This window comes from Pelecanus crispus, chromosome W (genome assembly GCF_030463565.1).
Source record: "Pelecanus crispus isolate bPelCri1 chromosome W, bPelCri1.pri, whole genome shotgun sequence".
Classification (NCBI taxonomy): domain Eukaryota; kingdom Metazoa; phylum Chordata; class Aves; order Pelecaniformes; family Pelecanidae; genus Pelecanus; species Pelecanus crispus.
Window position 1 is genome coordinate 17,619,563 of NC_134675.1, and position 22,267 is coordinate 17,641,829.

At 45.3% G+C, this 22,267-nt stretch overlaps 1 protein-coding gene across 1 annotated transcript in view; it reads right to left on the bottom strand.

The window, feature by feature from the left end:
- The window catches only part of LOC142596514 (E3 ubiquitin-protein ligase KCMF1-like), a 57,246-nt gene extending 35,546 nt beyond the window's left edge, over nucleotides 1-21,700 (bottom strand). The window contains exon 1 of the mRNA XM_075725657.1: nucleotides 21,598-21,700. Coding sequence (XP_075581772.1) covers nucleotides 21,598-21,700 — 103 coding nt within the window. The remainder of the gene's footprint in view (nucleotides 1-21,597) is intronic.
- Nucleotides 21,701-22,267: the final 567 nt, after the last annotated feature.

Below are 22,267 nucleotides of genomic sequence, written 5' to 3' on the forward strand. Positions count from 1 at the left end.
TTCATATTGAGTGCGCTCAACAGGCATGTGCAGGTCAGCCAGGGGATCGGCCCCAGCCAGCATGGGTTCATGAAAGGCAGGTCCTGCTTGACCAACCTGATCTCCTTTTATGACCTGGTGACCCGCCTGGTAGATGATGGAAAGGCTGTGGATGTCATCTACCTGGACTTCAGTAAAGCCTTTGACACCATCTCCCATAGCATTCTCCTGGAGAAACTGGCAGCTCATGGCTTGGACAGATGGACTCTTCACTGGGTAAAAAACTGGCTGGGTGGCCGAGCCCAGAGAGTAGTGGTGAATGGAGTTAAGTCCAGTTGGCGGCCAGTCACGAGCGGTGTTCCCCAGGGCTCAGTTTTGGGGCCAGCCTTGTTTAATATCTTTATCAATGATCTGGATGAGGGGATTAAGTGCACCCTCAGTAAGTTTGCAGATGACACCAAACTGGGTGGGAGTGTCGATCTGCTCGAGGGTAGGATGGCCCTGCAGAGGGACCTGGACAGGCTGGATCGATGGGCCGAGGCCAACTGTACGAGGTTCAACAAGGCCGAGTGAGTGAGCCAACTAGGGAAGGCACCCCTCTGGGCCTGTTGTTTGCGAACAGAGAAGGACTTGTGGGTGATGTGATGGTTGGAGCCTGTCTTGGGCACAGTAATCATGAAGTGATAGAGTTTTTGATTCTTGGAGAAGTAAGGAATGTGTTTAGCAGAACTGCTAACCTTGGACTTCCGGAGGGCAGACTTTGGTGTATTCAAGAGCCTGGTTGACAGAGTCCCTTGGTAGGCAGTCCTGAAGGGCAAAGGAGTCCAGGAAGGGTGGACATTCTTCAAGATGGACATCTTAAAGGCACAAGAGCAGGCTGTCCCTGAAAGACAAGCTGGCAGGGAAGGCAGCTGTCCTGGCTGAACAGAGAGCTTTGGCTGGAACTCAGTTTATAAAGAGTAAAAGAGAAGAGTTTATGAGCTTTGGAAGAAGGGGCAGGCAACTCAGGAGGACTACAAGGATATTGTGATGTTATGCAGGGAGAAAATTAAAGGGCCAAAGCCCAACTAGAACTTAATCTGGCTACTGTGGTAAAAGACAATAAAAAATGTTTCTATAAATACATTAGCAACAAAAGGAGGGCTAAGGAGAATCTCCATCCTTTATTGGATGCGCGGGGAAACATAGTGACAAAGGATGAGGAAAAGACTGAGGTACTTAATGCCTTCTTTGCCCCAGTAAGACCAATTCTTCTCGGGGTACCCAGCCCACTGAGCTGGAGGACAGGGACGGGGAGCAGAACAAAGCCACCATAATCCGAGGGGAAATGGTTAGTGACCTGCTACACCTCTTAAACATACACAAGTCTATGGGGCTGGATGGGACCCACCCAAGGGTACTGAGGAAGCTGGTGGAAGTGCTCACCAAGCCACGCTTTCCATCATTTATCAACAGTCTGGGCTAACAGGGGAGGTCCCAGTTGACTGGAGGCTTGCCAATGTGATGCCCATCTACAAGACGGGACAGAAGGAGGATCTGGGGAACTACAGGCCTGTCAGTCTAACCTCAGTGCCGGGGAAGATTATGGAGCAGTTCATATTGAGTGCCATCACACGACATGTACAGGACAACCAGGCAATCAGGCCCAGTCAGCATGGGTTCATGAAAGGCAGGTCCTGCCTGACCAACCTGATCTCCTTCTGTGACCTGGTGACCCGCTGAGTGGATGAGGGAAAGGCTGTGGATGTTGTTTACCTGGACTTTAGTAAAGCCTTTGACACCATCTCCCACAGCATTCTCCTGGAGAAACTGGCAGCTCATGGCTTGGATGGGTGTACTCTTCGCTGGGTAAAAAACTGGCTGGATGGCTGGGCCCAAAGAGTTGTGGCGAACAGAATTAAGTCCAGTCGGCAGCCAGTCACAAGCGGTGTTCCCCAGGGCTCAGTATCGGGGCCAGTTCTGTTTAATATCTTTATCAATGATCTGGACGAGGGGATCGAGTGCACCCTCAGTAAGTTTGCAGACGACACCAAGCTGGGTGGGAGTGTCAATCTGCTCGAGGGTAGGAAGGCCCTGCAGAGGGATCTGGACAGGCTGGATTGATGGGCTGAGGCCAACTGTATGAGGTTTAACAAGGCCAAATGCCGGGTCCTGCACTTGGGTCATAACTACCCCATGCAACAATATGGGCTTGGGGAAGAGTGGCTGGAAAGCTGCCTGGCCAAAAAGCACCTGGGGGTGTTGGTGGACAGCCAGCTGAACATGAGCCAGCAGTGTGCCCAGGTGGCCAAGAAGGCCAACAGCATCCTGGCTTGTATCAGGAATAGTGTGGCCAGCAGGAGCAGGGAAGTGATTGTCTCCCTGTACTCAGCACTGGTGAGGCCGCACCTGGAATACTGTGTCCAGTTTTGGGCCCCTCAGTACAAGAAGGACATTGAGGTGCTGGAGCATGTCCAGAGAAGGGCAACAAAGCTGGTGAAGGGTCTAGAGAACAAGTCTTATGAGGAGCAGCTGAGGGAACTGGGGTTGTTTAGCCTGGAGAAGAGGAGGCTGAGGGGAGACCTTATCACTCTCTACAACTACCTGAAAGGAGGTTGTAGCGAGGTGGGTGTTGGTCTCTTCTCCCAAGTAACTAGCAATAGGACAAGAGGAAATGGCCTCAAGTTGTGCCAGGGGAGGTTTAGATTGGATATTAGGAAATATTTCTTCACAGAAAGGGTAGTCAAGCACTGGAACAGGCTGCCCAGGGAAGTGGTTGAGTCCCCATCCCTGGAGGTATTTAAAAGACGTGTAGACGTGGCGCTTAGGGAAATGGTTTAGTGGTAGACTTGGTAGTGTTAGGTTCACGGTTGGACTCGATGATCTTAAGGGTCTTTTCCAACCTAAATGATTCTATGATTCTACTTCAATTGGCATGACTTAAAGCAGCCATGTGAACGATATTTTCAAACCACATGAAAGATGTCTCCAAGATGACTTGTCACCTGAAGTGAAAAAGCTCAATATCTAAGCTGCCAAAACTATAAAGCAGTGCAAACTTCACTCATCAATACACTAAGTCAGGACTAGAACTCAGTAGCTAGCTTTCTTATAAAGAATGCATGGTCAAGGGGAATCATACAGTGAAGCTAAAATATTCAGCTGTTTCTTGCTCTCTGCCTCAAACATTATGAAGCACTGCACATTTAGCAATATTTTGGGATGCATATTTAACTTTTAGGAATACCAAAGGGAGAAAATATTATCCCCTAATCACTATAAAACCTACTTAAAATGTACATGAAACCTGCATCTGAGATATTCAAGTAGAAAATATTCCTGGCTAAGAAAGCTCAATGAGGACAGCAAGGTTTAGCTGTGGATACAGAACAGTATCTCAAGGTTAGAAAATCAATTTAGACTAAAACCCTTTAGTTTTAGCAGGACACTGAAGCAATGTGATGTCTATGGGTAGATCCACTAATGTAACATTCCAGTTAAGTGTTCATGAACTAGCCTTCTGGCCTATAACTTGATTACAGTCCTTCCTTCATTAATACACTAAGTAAGGATTACCAAATCCTTCTGGTATCCTATGTACATACAAAACTAGCCTAACAATTATCTCTCCTCCAGAAGAAAAGTGCCAGTTTTCTAAACTTTTCTTCCTAACTTATACAGAGTCCTAAGTAGGTTAATCCTTCTCAAAGACTAACGGAATTACATGCAAGAATACCACTGAATTTCAACACGCAACATCATCCTACAGCAGCATGGAAAAGGAAGCAACCAGACTACAGTCTTTCCAAAATTAATTGGTAGGATTGAGGCTGCAGCCAAAGGCAAGGTAGATTTGTAGCTGAATAGAAAAGAGGAAGAAAACCAGGCCTATACTAGGCCACAATGGCAGAAGAGTTATTGTTCTCCAAATGAGACTCATCCTCTCTCCCCCAACCTGGAGTAGAAGCAGATCCCCAGATCTTGTTCTCTCTCTGTTATCAACAAACTTGTGGAGTCCACTGCTACAGCATGTGATACTTGTCTGAACCTATTCTAAAGATACGAGCACCATCCAGTACTGCTGAGACAGTGAGTTTCAGCTCTGCTCATAACACATATGGGTGTAAACACAATGTTAGAGAGTTGTTTCACTTCACTTTCGCACCCCAGATTCCAGAACTTACACATAAAAAGTGCAAGTCATCTAGAAAGCAAGTAACAAGTGCTTAATAAGCACCCAATAAAGTTTGACTTGCCTGACACTCTACAATAGACATGTGGCAGAGGTACAGTCAGTTCTCCACAGCAGTATCTTAAAAATATATCTACTGTTTTCCTTCCTGAACTTCCCAACACACATATTTGCTCTTGCAAGAAAAGCAGCAATCATTTATTTTGGGGGGGGAAGAATCACCTCCTTCAATCTGTTGGCCACACTTCTTTTGATGCAGCCCAGGGCTGCAAGAGCACAATGCCAGCGCATGCCCCAGTATCCCCAAGTCCTTCTCCGCAGGGCTGCTCTCAATCCATTCATCCCCCAGTCTGTACTGATACTGGGGATTGGCCCAACCTAGGTGTGGGACCCTACACTTGGCCTTGTTGAAGATCATGAGGTTTGCACGGGCCTACTCCTCAAGCCTGCCAAGGTCTCTCTGGATGGCATCCCTTCCCTCTAGTGAATCAACTGCACCACTCAGCTTGGTGTCATCTGCAGACTTGCTGAGGGTACACTCCAGAAATGATGTAAACAATAGGATTAAGATATTAAACAGTATCGGTCCCAGTACGGACCCTTGAGGGACACCACTCATTACTGGTTTCCATTTGGACATTGAGCCATTGACTTAGAACTCTTTGGACACAGCCTTCCAGCCAATTCCTTATCCATCTAATAGTCCATCCATCAAACCCATATCACTCCAGTTCAGAAGCAAGAATACTGTGGGGGACCATATCAAAGGCCTTACAGAAATCTAGGTAGATGATGTCCGTAGCTCTTCCCTTGTCCACTGATGCAGTCCCTCCATCATAGAACACCACTAGATTAGTCAGGCATGATCTGCCCTTGGTGAAGCCACGTTGGCCATCTCTGATCACCTCCCTGCCTTCCATATGCCTTGACACGTCTTCCAGGAGGATCTGTTCCATGATCTTACCAGGCACAGAGGTGAGGCTGACAGGTCGGTAGTTCCCAGGGTCCTCCTTTTTACCCTTTTTTAAAAAGGGGCATGATGTTTCCTTTTTCTCCAGTCACTGGGGACTTCACTTTACTGCCATGACTTTTCAAATATGATGGAGTGGCTTGGCAACTACATCAGCCAATTCGCTCATGACCCTGGGATACATCTCATCAGGTCCCATGGACTTGTATATGTTCAGGTTCCTCAGGTGGTCTCAAACTTGATCTTTTCTTGCGATGGGAGGGACTTCGTTCCCTGTCCCTGCTTTGAGGTTCAGGGACTTGAGGGATGTGGGAAGAGAGATTGCCAGTGAAAACTGAGGCAAAAAAAAAAAAGAAATTGTTGAGTACCTCTTGAGTACATCTATCATACCAGGAGAGGGCATACCACAACTAACACCAATGATACAGGCCTAAGAATAATCTTGCGACCCAAGTATAAACACATTATTGGAGAAGAGCTGCTAATGCTGAAGTCTCCAAGAATAACACTTCTATTTGCTGCCTTCTATACAGTTTTGCTAGCTTTACAACTTCCAGAAAACACTGCAAGAGACAAGCCATGTTTTTCACAGTTAAATAAGCAAAGAATTTCACATTGGTAATACTGACCATCCAAAATTTATTCTTTATACCTGATGCCCTAATCAGTCTCTTTATGATTATAGTCTACTTTTCTCTGAGTTAGTTTAAAGAACTATTAATAAAACACTTCCTCCTACAGCACACAGATATTCCTGTATTCAGACTACTATGGACCTTTGCATTTAAGAAAAAAAGTTAGGTATCTTCTTAAAATATTACATTTAACATATCTAAACATTTAGAAGATAACAGAAGTCATAAGCTGTAAGCAAAACTTATTTGCAATAAAAGTTTTTTCATACCTAATAAATTTATAAAATAGAATTACAAACAGCGTACAATGCAAGGACTTGTAATCAAGCAGATTTTGTTTTAATTAAATATTTGATGTTGTCTCTCAGTAGCCTTATCTTTCAATTAAGATAATTTAGTTTTCAAACACCATCACAACATGAAAACTTGCTTAACTACTATAAATACAGTAATTTAAGTAAACAGCAATGCATTGTATCAGCACAGAAAGACTTATGTGGCAGCATAGGAACTGGCACTGTGCATGGCCTTACTTCACATTTCTGTTAGTTTGGAAATTGGTAAACAGCACACGAATTCTATGAACAGAGAATATTTGAACTGAGGAGAGCTCTACACAGTAACAAGTGCAAGAAAATATTAACAGCAGCACCCTAACCCTGCACTCATTAAAATCAATGGCGAAGTTTCTCATTTAATAGCATGGGATCAAGGTCCTGAGGTTTTTGTAGTTGTGGAAAGGACAATAAAGATTCAAGCTTGGGAGAACACAGGCTGAAGTGGGGGGACAGGGACGAACCACCTGAAAATTAATTTTATAGTTAGAATAAGTGTGAAGAGAAGGAACACAGAAAATCCTAAGGGTATACAAAACAAAAATTAAGAACTGACATTTCTCTGTTGAGTCCTGCAAGGTTTAGGGGTTGTCTTCTTGAAGAAAAGCTTCAAAAGTTTTTAAGAACTTGCCTTAACACACAACAAAACACACACAGAAAAGTGACAAAAAAAGGAGAAAACAAACAGTGGGAACAAGTGATATACCTGATTAAGTTTCAGAGAACTAAGTAGTATAGCTCAGTTGAGCAGACAAACTGCCTTCACCTTAACTCATAATATTATAGACTTAACCAAGCTTTTTCTTTCAGTCACTGATTACTTAACACATCTGACAATAGTACAACTCAGTTTTCCTTGTAAACTCTTACCTTTACACAAGGCTATGTGGAAACTGGCTATTCTATTTAAAAGGTACACTGTTAGGAGGTGCTGAAGCTGGTAGCTCAATAAGGCAAGGCTACTACAGTGCCATACCCCCACGTCCAAAGAGTAGAAGACTGAGTGAGCACGTATTTCCAATAGGCATGCATGCACACAACACATACACACAAATCAGCACTGAGAAAAATACAGCAACACTCTCAAACAGCACCAATGGCCTGTTCCTCTCTCTGGCTGATAAGGAGGAAAGCCTGTTAATGGACATTGTGTTTTAGCCCCCGACTGCAACCAAGCACCACACAGCCGCTCGCCCACCCTCACCCCCCCAGTGAGATGGGGGAGAGAATTTGAAGGGCAAAAGTAAGAAAACTTGTGGGTTGAGATAAGAACAGTTTAATAACTGAAATAAAATAATAATAGTAATAAAATTGTAATGAAAAGGAGAACGAGAGAGATAGAAAAAACCCAGGGGGGAGAGAGGGGAGGGAAAAAAAAAAAAAAAAAAAAAAAGTGATGCAACCACTCGCCACCCGCTGACCAATACCCAGCCAGTCCCCAAGCAGTGATTGCTGCCCCCCGGCCAACTACCTGCAGCTTATATACTGAGCACGACATCATATGGTATGGAATGTCCCTTTGGCCAGTTTGGATCAACTATCTTGGCTGTGCCCCCTCACAGTTTCTTGTGTACCTGGCCGAGCATGGGAAGCTGAAAAGTCCTTGACTAGCATAAGCAGTACTTAGCAACAACTAAAACATCAGTGTGTTATCAACATTCTTCTCATCCTAAATCCAAAACACAGCCCTATGCCAGCTACTAGGAAGAAAATTAACTCTAGCCCAGCCGAAACCAAGACAATGGAAAATACATACATATGTAGAATAGAAATCCCTCCAGTAGCTGGCCCCTAGATCCCTAGTCTCCCCTATTCCTAGCAACTGGGCATGTGAACTCCCAAGGCCTGCAGCCCCACTCCAGCTGCTGGTACTCAGACCTCATGCATGTGTGCATAAACACACACATACTGTGGATTCCTCCAGTAACTGGCCTTAGACACTCAGTCGGTTGAAGGCTAACTCTGAAACTTAGCTAACATCGTATCAGGCCAAGATGTTTTTGTAAGCTGGCAAGTAAAGGACACTTAATCATCCCTAATCAGAAGAACAAACATTCAGTATCCTTTAACCAAAGGCATCCCGGAGCAACTAGACCTTGAAGAAGTACTGAGAAACTGATAAAAGGGAAGATCCTACCCCAGCAGGTGCCAGAAAAACCGGACGATTGCCGAAAAACAGTAACTGGGGGAAAGGTAATTCCAGCAGGGGGAGATCGCAACCACCGACTCAATTTAGGACCAAAAGGATTCGCCCCCCCACACCCATTAAGGAGCATGCATGCTAATTTACATAGCAAGTGAGGCTAATTAGAATATAGTTGACCAATAGCAGATAGGATGGTAATTACTAATGAATCATCGTTAAAAGGATAATGACTAACTCTGTAAGTTTTGTATATAAATAAGGCACAGAAAGTCTCCTTTGGTGTGCTAGCTTTGTGGAATTATCACCTAGCACCCATCTCTGTGCAGAAATGAAATAAAATTGATATCTCGACTCAGTGTGTGGATTGGATTGTTGCACACCGGGTAACGAACTCCCTTTGTGAGACAACAAGTCTATCTAGTAGCTGCCCCCTGGATCCCCTGGTCTTCCAGTTGCCTCACACAAAGACACACACAGACAGGTCTCTCCGGCAGCTCATCTGGACTTATGGCCTTTCCAGTAGCTGTCTCTCAGACCCTCTGGTCTCTCCAGTAACTGACCCAGACTTACAACCTCTCTGATATCTGGCTCCCAAGCCTCTCATCCTACTTTCCAGCTAGTCCGGCTTGAAGTTTACTAGCTATTACATGCACCCACACAACTGGAAGGCACTCCAGTTGCTGGGACCTCAGGTTCATGAGCCCCTATAATTCCATGGCCTCTTCTCCAGTTGCTGGCATCTAGACCTCCATACACACACATGCATGCAAAACAGAAAACCTCCTCACCTAGGAAAAATAGCGAGTTTAATAAGACAGGACAGACTGTGTTGATCAGGCACAGGGCACTGCCAGACAAGCATACTGATCAGCAACTTGTTTACATGTGACTGGGCCTTTTATCCCCTTATCCCTCTATTTTCCTATGCTTACTCCTCTCCAATCCACCTTGATACCTCTCTTCCCTTGCCTTTCGGCCTTCCCCTAAATACCCCAATACTAAGTTTTGCACAATCCCAAAATACTCTTCCCCTGCATCCTATGAGTCCTATATCCCTGAAGGCAGAACACCCCCCCCCCCCATCCCCCAGAGTCTGCACAGTAATATAAGGAGAGCCTCTCTTGTTGACTCCTCTCAGCAGGTCTCACTCCCAGACAATGGGCTGACTTGCAAAAATAAGGGTTTCTTTGAACCCAAAAATAATACAAGTGTACTGAAAAAAATTATAGTAGAACATAAAAAAACCCCTACACTGGATCATTTAAATATCACCCATGTTCTACCTTGAGGAATTCTCAAACATTTTCTTACAATGGAAACATAACAAAGAGAATGGCTTCACAACCACTCCCACTCACCATCACAGAAAATCTCTCTCCACTCAGACAACACACCCACAGAAACTACAATTGCTTACAAGGAAAAGCAATACTAGGAAAGTACTGTCTTCAATATGGGAATTGTACAGTCTTTATAATAAAAAGCCTCAAGAACTTTCATACCTACTTCAGTCAAGCTTTAAACTTGTTCTGTTCCTCACCCCCCCCCTTCTTTCACTCACCACTGCACATGCTTCTTAGCTATTAGCTTGTACTTTCCCCAAATACACAACCCAAATATCTGCCTGCTATACCACACATCCATCTTGCTTTCTCTTGATCTCATAAGCAAGATTCACCCCGTTGGCTTCATGATTCAAAGTTTCTAATTTCTTTCTTGTTGGCATACACAGGAAGTATCCAAAATATGATCCCCTTACAGTCTTGCATCATTTTTACATGCCTCAGACCTATTTCTCAACTTATGTGGGAAGGGACTTCTGAAGGTTTCTGGTCTAACCCCCTACTTGAAGTAGGGCCAATGAAAGCAGATTGTGTAGGGCCTTGTCCCAGTTGAGGTTTGAATACCTCCAAGGATGAAGATATCACAACCTCTCTGGGACCCTATTCCAGCATTTAACCACACTCATGGGGGAAAAAAGTTTTTTCCTAATATCTAATCAGGATTTCCCATGTTCCCACTCCAACAGGTCCATGTATTTCCTGCGCCGAGGGCTCCAGAGCTGGACGCAGTACTCCAGGTGGGGTCTCAAGAGCAGAGTAGAGGGGAAAAATCACCTCCCTCAACCTGCTGGCCATGCTTCTTTTGATGCGGCCCAGGACATGGTTGGCTTTCTGGGCTGCGAGCACACATTGCCGGCTCTTGTCCAATTTTTCATCCACCAGTACCCCCAAGTCCTCCTCCGCAGGGCTGCTCTCAATCCATTCATACCCCAGTCTGTATTGATGCCGAGGGTTGCCTCGACCCAGGTGCAAGACCTTGCACTTGGCTTTGTTGAACCTCATGAGGTTCGCATAGGCCCGCTCCTCAAGCCTGCCAAGGTCCCTCTGGATGGCATCCTGTCCCTCAGGCAAGTCAACTGCACCACATGTCCATGTCAGTCTTGTACTAGGGAGCCCAGAACTGGACACATGAGATCACACCTGGAGTCCCAAGTGCCTAATAGAAGGAAAGACTCTCTTCCCTCAACCTGCTATTACACTCTTGCTAACACAGACCCATATTTGGTTGGCCTTCACTACAAGGGCATACTGCTGTCTTTTATTCAACTTGTCCACCAGGTGTCTCATGTCCTTTTCTGCAAAGCTACTTTCTAGCCAGTTGGTGCTCAGCCTGAACTGGTGTGGGGTGTTATACCTCCCCAGGTGCAGGATTTAGCATTTGTCCTTGTTGAACTACATGAGGTGCCTGCCAGCCCATTTCTCTAGCCTGCTGAGGTCCCTCTGAATAACAGCCCAGCCTTATAACATATTGACTGCTCCCCACAATTTGGTCTTATCTGCAAACTTGCAGAGAGAGGACAAAGTTGCATTATCCAGTTGTTAATAGACATTAAACAGTATTGGCCCCAATATCCATCTCTAAGAGATACCACTAGTAATTGGCCACCAGTTGGACTTTGCACCGCTGATCACAACCCTCCAAGTCCAGCAGTCCAGCTAATTTTCCACCCACCTTATCATCCACTTCACCAAATTTGTGAGGTATGGAGACCACATCAAAAGCCTTTCTAAAGTCAACATCCACCGTTCTCCCCTTGTCCACACAGCCAGTTATCGCAGAGAGGGCAGTCGGGCACAATTTACCCTTGGTAAACCCATGCTGGCTGGTCACAATCACCTTCTTGCACTTCATGTTCTCAGACGTGACTTCCAGGAGGATTTGTTCCTTAACTTTTCCAAGGACTGAGGCAAGGCTAACCGGCCTGTAGTTTCCCAGATCCTCCTTCTTGAAAATGGGAGTAATGTTTGGTCATATCCCCCCCAAGTCATCAGGAGCCTCTCCCAATCGCCATGGTCTTTCAAAGATGACAGAGTGGGCTCACAATAACATGAGTCAGTTCCCTCAGCACCCTCAGATGCATCCCATCTGGTCCCATGGACTTGTGAATCTGCAATTGGCTTAAGTAGTCCCCAACTGAATCTCTGTCTACTGTGGGCAATACTTCACTCCCACAAACTGTCACTAGGCTCTGGGACCTGAGAGGCCAGAGGGCAGACCTTACCAGTGAAAACCAAGGCAAAGGGTCATTTAGTACCCAAGTACCTCAGCCTTTTCCATGTTCATTGAGGAGAAAAGTGGGCCTTTTGCTGCCAATGTAACCCTTCCTGCTGTCCTCCACATCCCCCTCTAGTTGTGACTCCAGATGATCTCAGGCTTTCCTAACTCCATCCCTGCATGCTCAGACAACGTCCTGGGCTCCCCATAGCTCTATAAAAACTCTTGATACACTCAAGATCACCCTAGCATTATCATTGGTGCCCACATGCATGAGCAAAAAGAGGTAATATTCCAAGGGCCAGATGAGTCTTTGCTCTTTCTGCAACTGCCCAAATCCAAGCCCCTGATAAGCAACAAGCCTCCCAAGACTGCAAGTCAGGCTGGCAGATGGGTACCTCAATCCCCCACAGGAGGCCTCACTACCATCACCCACCACTTCCTCTTGGTGAGGAATCTTTCATAATTCAGTTTTTCACTATAAATTATCACTTAACTGAAACTGCTATGCTTTTTTAATTAGAGTATGTGTGAAAATCCATCCTCTGAAAATAAAAATCTGATCCACAACAAAAACATTATGCAGCTTCATTTTTAGTCTAATGCAGCTAGAAGAAGAGACATCACTGACTACAGCTGGGAAAAAGCAAATTCATAATTCTGTCAACACCAGATAGCAACGGATCAACATACTGTAAAGAACAAATAAGAAATACAAGTTTATCAGCCTCACTATTACAGTGCCATACAGTCCAAATCATATTAGGAAATTTTATGACAAGAAGAGAGAATTCACTTTTGTTTCTATAAAACAAAAGAATCGCATGCAATTTAAAAAAAAAACCAAACAAACAAAAACCACATCTATTTCTGCATGTCTAGAAACTGAAAACACATTAAGACCATTACTTAGAGCATTTATTTTTATTTGGGGACAATGACTCCAAAGTAGTTCCCTTAAAATAGTCACTGTGGTTTTATGCTCAACATAACCCCCTTTCAAAAGGCTTAGTACAGAATCCCAAATTTAGTAATTGACTTACTGAACAAGACACATACACATCAAGTTCTAAAAATTAGAACATTAAACTTGAAGCCAAAAAGTTTTTTCCTAAATTTAAGTGATTCTATGCTACAGAGATGTTTTCCTTTATTTGCTGAACTAGCTTTATGAAAATACAAACTTTATTATACTATTATGTTGAAATATGATGCAAAATTGTATTTAATAAATCACTGCATCAACACACATGTATCCCACTCCATAGATTGAGACACAAGCAAAGAGAGCATCAAAATCCAGGTCTCATGATTCCTAATTATATACTCAGACCCCAAGGTGCAGCTACAAAAAGGAAAAGGCACAAACCAGTAAAATATTATTTAATAGTATTTTAACAGGCTGGGGGGGGTCAACTATATTAACACAAGTTTGACAGATCTTCACCAGGACAATTATGATTTCAGTGACCTATTAGAAAAGCTTACAAAATGCTTGAGAATTAGGAGATTTTAAATAAAGCTAGAAATCTAGAAACAGCTACTCTGTCGATTATACATTTTATATGATGCAGTCACATTCAGAAAAATCACAATTGATTATCTAAGATTCCCCTTGACCTTTAAGTCAGTATATTTCAGTCTTGTTTACTTATTCAGACACAAGTGTTTTGATCTAATATTTAGCTAAAGGAATTGGATAACAACTGAGATACAATCAGCACTTCAGACTTAAAAAGTCTGCTAGGTGGCAAAATAAGACCCAGTAGTTCTGGTAAATAACAGGAGAGATTATAGATTTGATTGAGGCTCACAACTGAACAATAAATAGCAGTATGGTAAAAACTGCCTGTAGAAGCTAGGATATGAAAATATTGTGATCTCTGGACTATGCTAATGTCATGAAACTGGAAAAGCATGAGCCACTGATCTGCATACAAAAGGTAAGAGAAAAGACAATGCTGTAAGTTTGTTCAAAAGAAAGGTCCAGTGCTCTCTTGCTGCAATCATAGTATGTTTTTACATGGATTGACCACTAGAAGTAGAAAGGAAATCAGATGCCCAGGAAGAAAACCTAGATAATAAAGGGAGGGGACACACTGAAAATACAGAAAAAAACCCCATGAGGTAACAATATAGAAGTCTCTCAGGGAAAGAGATATATGACAGCTGAAACACTGAAGAGCAAACAGCTCCAACTTTAAATTTCAAAAAAACTAGTCAATAAGGGTGATCTTGTTTTCTATTGAGCTTCACTCAAATGCCATTCAGAAGGGTCATTTTTGCTCGGTACATTTATGAGCAATCCGAAATAGTCAGATGCCTGTGAGGAAATGCTCACACTCACATGAAATGCACCTCCAGTAGTTAGCAACTTTAAAAACATAAGAGGCACATAAGATGTCAATGGCTCAATATCCAAGTGGAAACCAGTAACAAGAGTGGTGCCCCTCAGGGGTCTGTACTGGGACCAGTACTGTTTCATATCTTCATCAATGACACAGACAGTGGGACTGCATGCACCCTCAGCAAGTTTGCAGATGATACCAAAATGTATAGTATGGTCAACACACTGGAGGGAAGGGTTGCCATCCAGAGGGACCTTGGCAGGCTTGAGGAGTGGGCCCATGTGAACCTCATGAGGTTCAACAAGGCCAAATGCAAGGTCCTGCATCTGGGTTAGAGCAATCCAGGGATATACTGGTGGATGAAAAAACGGACAACAGCCGACAATGTGTGCTTGCAGTCCAGAAAACCAATCATACCCTGGGCTGCATCAAAAGAAGCGTGGCCAGCAGGTCAAGAAAGGTGATTCTGCCCCTCCACTCTCGTGAGACCCCACCTGGAATACTGCGTCCAGCTCTGGGGCCCACAGCACAAAGAAGGACATGGACCTGCTAGAGCGGGTCCAGAGGAGGGCCACAAAAACCGTCAGAGGACTGGAACGCCTCTCCTCTGAAGAAAGGCTGAGAAAGCTGGGTTATTCAGCCTGGAGAAGAAAAGGCTCCAGGGAGACCACAGAATCATAGAATCGTTTAGGTTGGAAAAGATCTTTAAGATCATCCAGTCCATCCATTAACCTAACATTACCAAGTCCACACTAAACCAATCAAGGGTAGACTAGACTAAACCATGTCCCAAAGTGCCACGTCTACCCGTTTCTTGAACGCTTCCAGGGATGGTGACTCCACCACCTCTCTGGGCAGCCTGTTCCAATGCTTGACTACCCTTTCCGTGAAGAAATTCTTCCTAATATCCAAACTACACCTCCCCTGGCGCAGCTTGAGCCCATTCCCTCTCGCCCTATCGCTAGCTACTTGGGAGAAGAGACCAACACCCACCTCACTACAACCTCCTTTCAGGTAGTTGTAGACAGTGATAAGGTCTCCCCTCAGCCTCCTCTTCTCCAGGCTAAACAACCCCAGTTCCCTCAGCTGCTCCTCATAAGACTTGTTCTCTAGACCCTTCACCAGCTTTGTTGCCCTTCTCTGGACACGCTCCAGCACCTCAATGTCTTTCTTGTATTGAGGGGCCCAAAACTGGACACAGTATTCCAGGTGCGGCCTCACCAGCGCCGAGTACAGGGGGGACAATCACCTCCCTGCTCCTGCTGGCCACACTAGTCCTGATACAAGCCAGGACGCTGTTGGCCTTCTTGGCCACCTGGGCACACTGCTGGCTCATGTTCAGCCGGCTGTCCACCAACACCCCCAGGTGCTTTTCGGCCAGGCAGCTTTCCAGCCACTCTTCCCCAAGCCTGTAGCGTTGCATGGGTTGTTGTGACCCAAGTGCAGGACCTGGCACTTGGCCTTTTTAAACCTCATACAGTTGGCCTCAGCCCATCGGTCCAGCCTGTCCAGGTCCCTCCACAGGGCCATCCTACCCTCCAGCAGATCGACACTCCCACCCAGTTTGGTGTCATCTGCAAACTTACTGAGGGTGCACTCAATCCCCTCATCTAGATCATTGATAAAGGTGTTAAACAAGACTGGCCCCAAAACGGAGCCCTGGGGAACACCGCTTGTGACCAGCCGCCAACTGGACTTAACTCCATTCACCACTACTCTCTGGGCTCGGCCACCCAACCAGTTTTTTACCCAGAGAAGAGTACGCCCGTCCAAGCCATGAGCTGCCAGCTTCCCAAGGAGAATGCTGTGGGAGACTGTGTCAAAGGCTTTGCTAAAGTCCAGGTATATAGCAGCCTTCCACTACCTAAAGGGGGCCTACAAGAAAGCTGGAGCAGGACCTTTTTACAAGGACATATAGTGATAGGATAAGGGGCAACGGCTTTAAACTGAAAGAGGGTAGATACAAGGAAGAAATTCTTCACTATGAGGACGCTGAGACACTGGAACAGGTTGCCGAGACAAGCTGTGGATGCCCCATCCCTGTAAGTGTTCAAGGACAGGTTCGATGGGGCTTTGAGCAACATGGTCTAGTGGAAGGTGTCCCAGCCCATGACAAGGAGGTTGGCACTACATGATTTTTAAGGTCATTTCCAACCCAAACCATTCTATGATTCTATGAAAACGTGGGATAGAAAATCTACCTTGACGCTAGACGCACAGGTACATGAGTTGCAGGGACAAAAAAAAAAAAAAAAAAAAAAAAAACCACAACACACACACACCACACAATGGGGTTCCTCCAGGAAAACTGCTGCTCCACTTTCCAGTTGGCAATTCCCCAGACAGAGCAGAAGGGCTGCTCTTACCCTGATCTTCATGAAGAGACTTCTTATTCGTATTTACAAGAAGTGAACAACATATACTATGACCAGGACTAGAGGGGCCCTGCCTCCAGCCAGGTGGAGGGACAGTCTGGTTTCCTGGACTGTGTGGATTCAATGGCCTGGCACATCAGACCCACAGGAGTAGAAGGCTCTAGTGTACACCGGTGCAAAAGGGACTCTCAAAGGGAGGGTCCCCTCTACACATCATGCAACTGATGCTACATGGAGCAAGTGGGTCACACTGAGCACACAACGGGCTTGAATAGGAAACCCCAGTGTCCTGGTTTCGGCTGGCATAGAGTTAATTTTCTTCCTAGTAGCTTGCATAGGGCTGTGTTTTGGATTTAGTAGGAGAAGAATGTTGATAACATGCTGATGTTTTTAGTTGTTGCTGAGTACTGCTTATGCTAGTCAAGGACTTTTCAGCTTCCCATGCTCTGCCAGGTACACAAGAAACTGAGAGGGGGCACAGCCAGAATAGTTGATCCAAACTGACCAAAGGGTTATTCCATACCATATGACATCATGCTCAGTATATAAACTGTGGGGGTTGGCCAGGGAGCAGCAATTGCTGCTCAGGAACCGTCTGGGTATCGGTCGGTGGGTGGTGAGCAATTGCACTGTGCATCACTTGCTTTGTATATTATTATTATATTGTTGTTGTTATTATCATTACTATTTTACTTTCTTTCAATTATTAAACTGTTCTTATCTCAACCCAGGAGTGTTTCTCACTCTTACTCCTCCAATTCTCTCCCCCATCCCATCGGGGTAGGGGGAGTGAGCGAGGGGCTGCGTGGTGCTTAGTTGCTGGCTAGGGCTAAACCACGACACCCAGTCACCCAGGAATCTTGGAAGTGATCATGGACTGGCCAGAAGGCAAAAACTTTAGAATATCGCCAGAAGAGGAGGTAACACATGCTGAAGAGGCCCCACTGTATAATTGCTTCTCATTTTCTGGAAGTTTATATGCCCTGTTCACTGATACGTCCTGTCGCCTTGTGGGAAAGCATCGAAGGTAGAAGGCTACTGTATGGAGAGCTACGCAACAAGTTGCAGAAACTGCTGAAGGAGAAGGGGAGTTGAGTCAGTTTGCAGAGGTGAAAGCCATCCAGGTGGCTTTAGATATTGCTGAACGAAAAAAAGGGGCCGGTCCTTTATCTCTATACTGACTCATGGATGGTGGCAAATGCCCTGTGAGGGTGGTTGCAGCAATGGAAGCAGAGCAACTGGCAGCGCAGAGGCAAACCCATCTGGGCTGCCGCATTGTGGCAAGATATTGCTGCCCAGGTAGAGAACCTGGTTGGAAAAGTACGTCACGTAGATGCTCACATACCCAGGAGTCGGGCCACTGAAGAACATCAAAACAACCAGCAGGTGGATCAGGCTGCTAAGATTGAAGTGGCTCAGGTGGATCTGGACTGGCAACATAAGGGTGAATTATTTATAGCTCAGTGGGCCCATGACACCTCAGGCCATCAAGGAAGAGATGCAACATATAGATGGGCTCGTGATCAAGGGGTGGACTTGACCATGGACAGTATTGCACAGGTTATTCATTAATGTGAAACGTGCGTTGCAACCAAGCAAGCCAAGCGGTTCAAGCCTCTGTGCTATGGAGGACGATGGCTGAAATATAAATATGGGGAGGCCTGGCAGGTTGATTATATCACACTCCCCCAAACCCGCCAAGGCAAGCGCTATGTGCTCACCATGGTGGAAGCAACCACCAGATTACTGGAAGCGTATTCCTTGCCCTATGCCACTGCCCAGAACACCATCCTGGGCCTTGAAAAACAAGTCTTATGGAGACATGGCACCCCAGAAAGAATCGACTCGGACAATGGGACTCATTTCCGAAACAACCTCATAGACACCTGGGCCAAAGAGCATGGCACTGAGTGGGTATATCACATCCCTTATCATGCACCAGCCTCCGGGAATATCAAACGATACAATGGACTGTTAAAGACTACCCCGAGAGCAATGGGTGGTGGGACATTCAAACATTGGGATACATATTTAGCAAAAGCCACCTGGTTAGTCAACACTAGGGGATCTGCCAATCGAGCTGGCCCTGCCCAATCAAAACTTTTACGTACTGCAGAAGGAGATAAAGTCCCTGCATTGCATGTAAAAAATATGGTGGGGAAGACAGTCTGGGATACTCCTGCCTCGGGCAAAGGCAAACCTATTCGTGGGATTGCTTTTGCTCAAGGACCTGGGTGCACTTGCTGGGTAATGCAAAAGGATGGGGAAGTCCGATGTGTACCTCAAGGGGATTTGATTTTGGGTGAAAATAGCCAATGAACTGAATGGTGTGATGTTAATTGCTATATAATGCTGTATGGCATCACTTTTATGGGATGGAGCCCAACATCATGGACTGAATGAACTCAATGGACATTTTAGAGGGACGGCCCATAGACTAAGGCAATGATATCTGTGTGCATATATCAAGAGACAGGGAAAGTGGTGGTGATGAATTGGAATGTACTGGAAAAGTAGGACCTTGCTATGACATAGATGGTACAGACTAAGGGGTGGATATTGTCCTGGTTTCAGCTGGGACAGAGTTAATTTTCTTCCTGGCATAATGCTGTGTTTTGGATTTAGGATGAGAATAATGTTGATAATACACTAATGTTTTAGTTGTTATTGAGCAGTGCTTACACTAGTCAAGGACTTTTCAGCTTCTCATACTGCCCTGACAGCAAGGAGGCTGGAGGTGCACAAGAAGCTGGGAGGGGGCACAGCCAGGATAGCTGACCCATCAACTTACAGATCGAGAACTCTCAGCCAACTACAGACCCTACATCAAGGCAACTTATTCTAACCTTATAACTAGTATAAGATTAACACTTAAAACACATTAAATGAGGAATAAAAGAAAAACATTAAGAAAACTCAAGACAAACCAGGTTCGTATAAAAATCTATCACAAAGTACAACTGTTGCTGCAGCTTTATATCTTTTCAGTTTTGATGGGGTTTTTCCTTCTTTATATAAAATGATATTTATGTCAACAATGTAACATTACCATCAACAGTTTATTAGAAGATAACTGATTTCATTTTTAAAAACATGCAACTTCAAAAGAACATCGATATACCCGTTTCCAATTTTTAGCAAAACCACGCTTCACCTTATTTCCATACTTTGATTTCTGCTGTTGAATAGAAAAGCTGAGAAAAACATTATTCCCCATGCTACAGACAAAACCTAACATCCACTAGAAAAACCTCAAAACCTAATCTCTATTAATCAGAAACACATTTTAAGAAACCCTGTTTTGATAATTCTTCTCCTTTATTAAAACATCGCAACACTGAACACCACATCATACCACTTTTGTAGCTTTAACCAGTGCAATCTAACAAGTCCACATCCTACTACCATGCTTTAATTTGCATACCATGGATATCTATCACAGTAGCAGTTTACAGAGTACTTTCTCCAACAAAGCCACAAACAAAAACTTTTTATTAACCCTTATTTTACTCACTATTGTTGCAATTTGTAATTTGCCTCATTAGCTGCATAGGATGCAGATAATCCAACAACCCCACCCACCCTCTTTGGAAAAACAAAAGAAAACAAACAAACAAAAAACCGCACACCACCAAAAAACAAACACACACAAAACCACATCTTAATCAGAAAAGAACCAAGAGGATTTGGTACCTTTACTAGAAAAAAAAGTGTTAGTAGATTCAGGCAAGACTGGTCTTAGATAGGAAAGCACACACACTAACAAAATGCTGTAGCTATATACTGAACAGCCATCATACTTAGTCTAGTTCAGCATCAAGCTACCAACCCTCCATCTAGAAGTCAGTATTATTACTCCCAAACATTTAAGTCTTCTAGCACGTTGCTTTCAAAACATTAAGATTAAATAAAGATATTCCCATTCCTTTTAAAAAGATTATTCTCACAGCTCTAGGAGAATCCAAATTATGTATGGAGACAGGTGCTAAATTTAGTTCCTAACAGAGCAAAAAATTATCCTTTCAAGATACAAGGCAGAACTTCTAGAGAATATTTTATACTAGTGCAACTACTGATAAGAAGAGGTAGAAAAACAAGCAAGTTTCTTTAACAAATATCACACACAACTTCTCTCTACATAAATTCCCTTCTTTAATTTTTCTCTCTATTCTTCTCACTTTTTTATTAATCCTTAACTATCCACTTCACTTACCCATAGCAAAACAACCAAAAAAACCCCCCAAAAGCCAGAACAAGCACACAAAATAATTGTATGATGATCTCTCTACAAAAGCTGCTACTACATCAGCATGTTTCCTCTTTTAAAATACAAAACTAAAAAAGAATATATTCTCAACCTGCCAAAGCTACCAGAATACAAACTACACCTGAACAAAGCCATGAAGACTGCATAAACTCTTTCTCCCAATCCCAACGCCACAGCCAATTACATGCATGAGTTCTTTCTACACCTGCCACACAACCCCCCACCACCACCTTCATTATACCAAAGCAGACCACACCCCAATCCACTTCCCCTTGCATCGCCTCCCCTCAAGCACTACTCTCCCCATACCTCACAGTCCCTTATCCTCCTCCCTACCCTAAGAAACCTGGGGGTACTTCCCCTCACAGGGAGCATATCATGCCAAGCCTGCCTCCTCTTCCCCTCCTGCACCCCTTCTCTCTTCACATCATGCCATTCACAACTCCCAGGACACATCAGCAAACCATCCTGACACACACCTCCCACCCCCCTTACACCTTCTTCCTTTCCCCCAGAACAGACTCCTCCAGGCCCACCCTTCAAACAGTGAAGTAAGAGGAGTGAAAATAAACAGCTCTCCTGTCTCCTCCCCTCTATTATCTGCCTCGGACACGCTCCTTGTCCGAGGTGAGTCGCAGGCTATTGAGGAGTGACAGAGACCAGACCCACCTCAAGCTGCAGGAGGCCCTTCAACCTCAGCGAGCACAGGTCTGGTGTGCGTGCTTAGTGGCGACAGAAAAGGGACTCGGGGCCTACCCGTAACAGACACGGCCGCCACCTCCCCTCCCGCGACGCTGCAAAGCGAGGCCTGGCCGCCGCCTTCCTCCTCCCACCATGGCCACTTTCCGCGACAGACTCCACAGGCCCCGCTCTCGGCGACGGCGCCGCCATGTTGACCCACCTCACACAGCGGCATGCGAGGCCCTAACGCCGTACAGGGCTCAAGGGCATCTCTTCCCCACCCCCCTTCCCCCCCCCCCCCCCCCCCCCCCGCGGCCTTGGGTCTCTCACCTTCATGTCGGGACATCCTAATTTTGAGGCTGCAGCCCAGGCCTGTCCCTAGGCTCCCGCTGGGCTGCTCGGGCGTCACTTTAGCCTAGGCCTCTTACGCACTGACCCCCAAGCGCGAAGCGAAAAAGTAACAAAAAGGGGGAAGAAATAGGAAGGTGAAGCAAAGAGGTTCCAACGGCCCCGGCCGGCCAGCCAGCCGGCCTGCCTGCCTGCCTGCCTGCCTGCCTCACTCTCTCCCTCCCTCCCTCCCTCCCTCGGGGGGCGGATCCACCAGCAACGACTTCCCAGGCGCCGCGATACAGTGAATCTTAGGCCCCTCTTCCTCTTCCGCCGCTTTAATCTACACCCCTCTTCCTGAGTCCCCACCTCTGTTCCTTCTTCTATTGTTACTATAAGAACTAAGAACACTGACTCCTTCTTGCACCCCTCAGCTCTTTCCCGTCCTAGGCTCAAGGTCTCTTTCCTTCTCCAC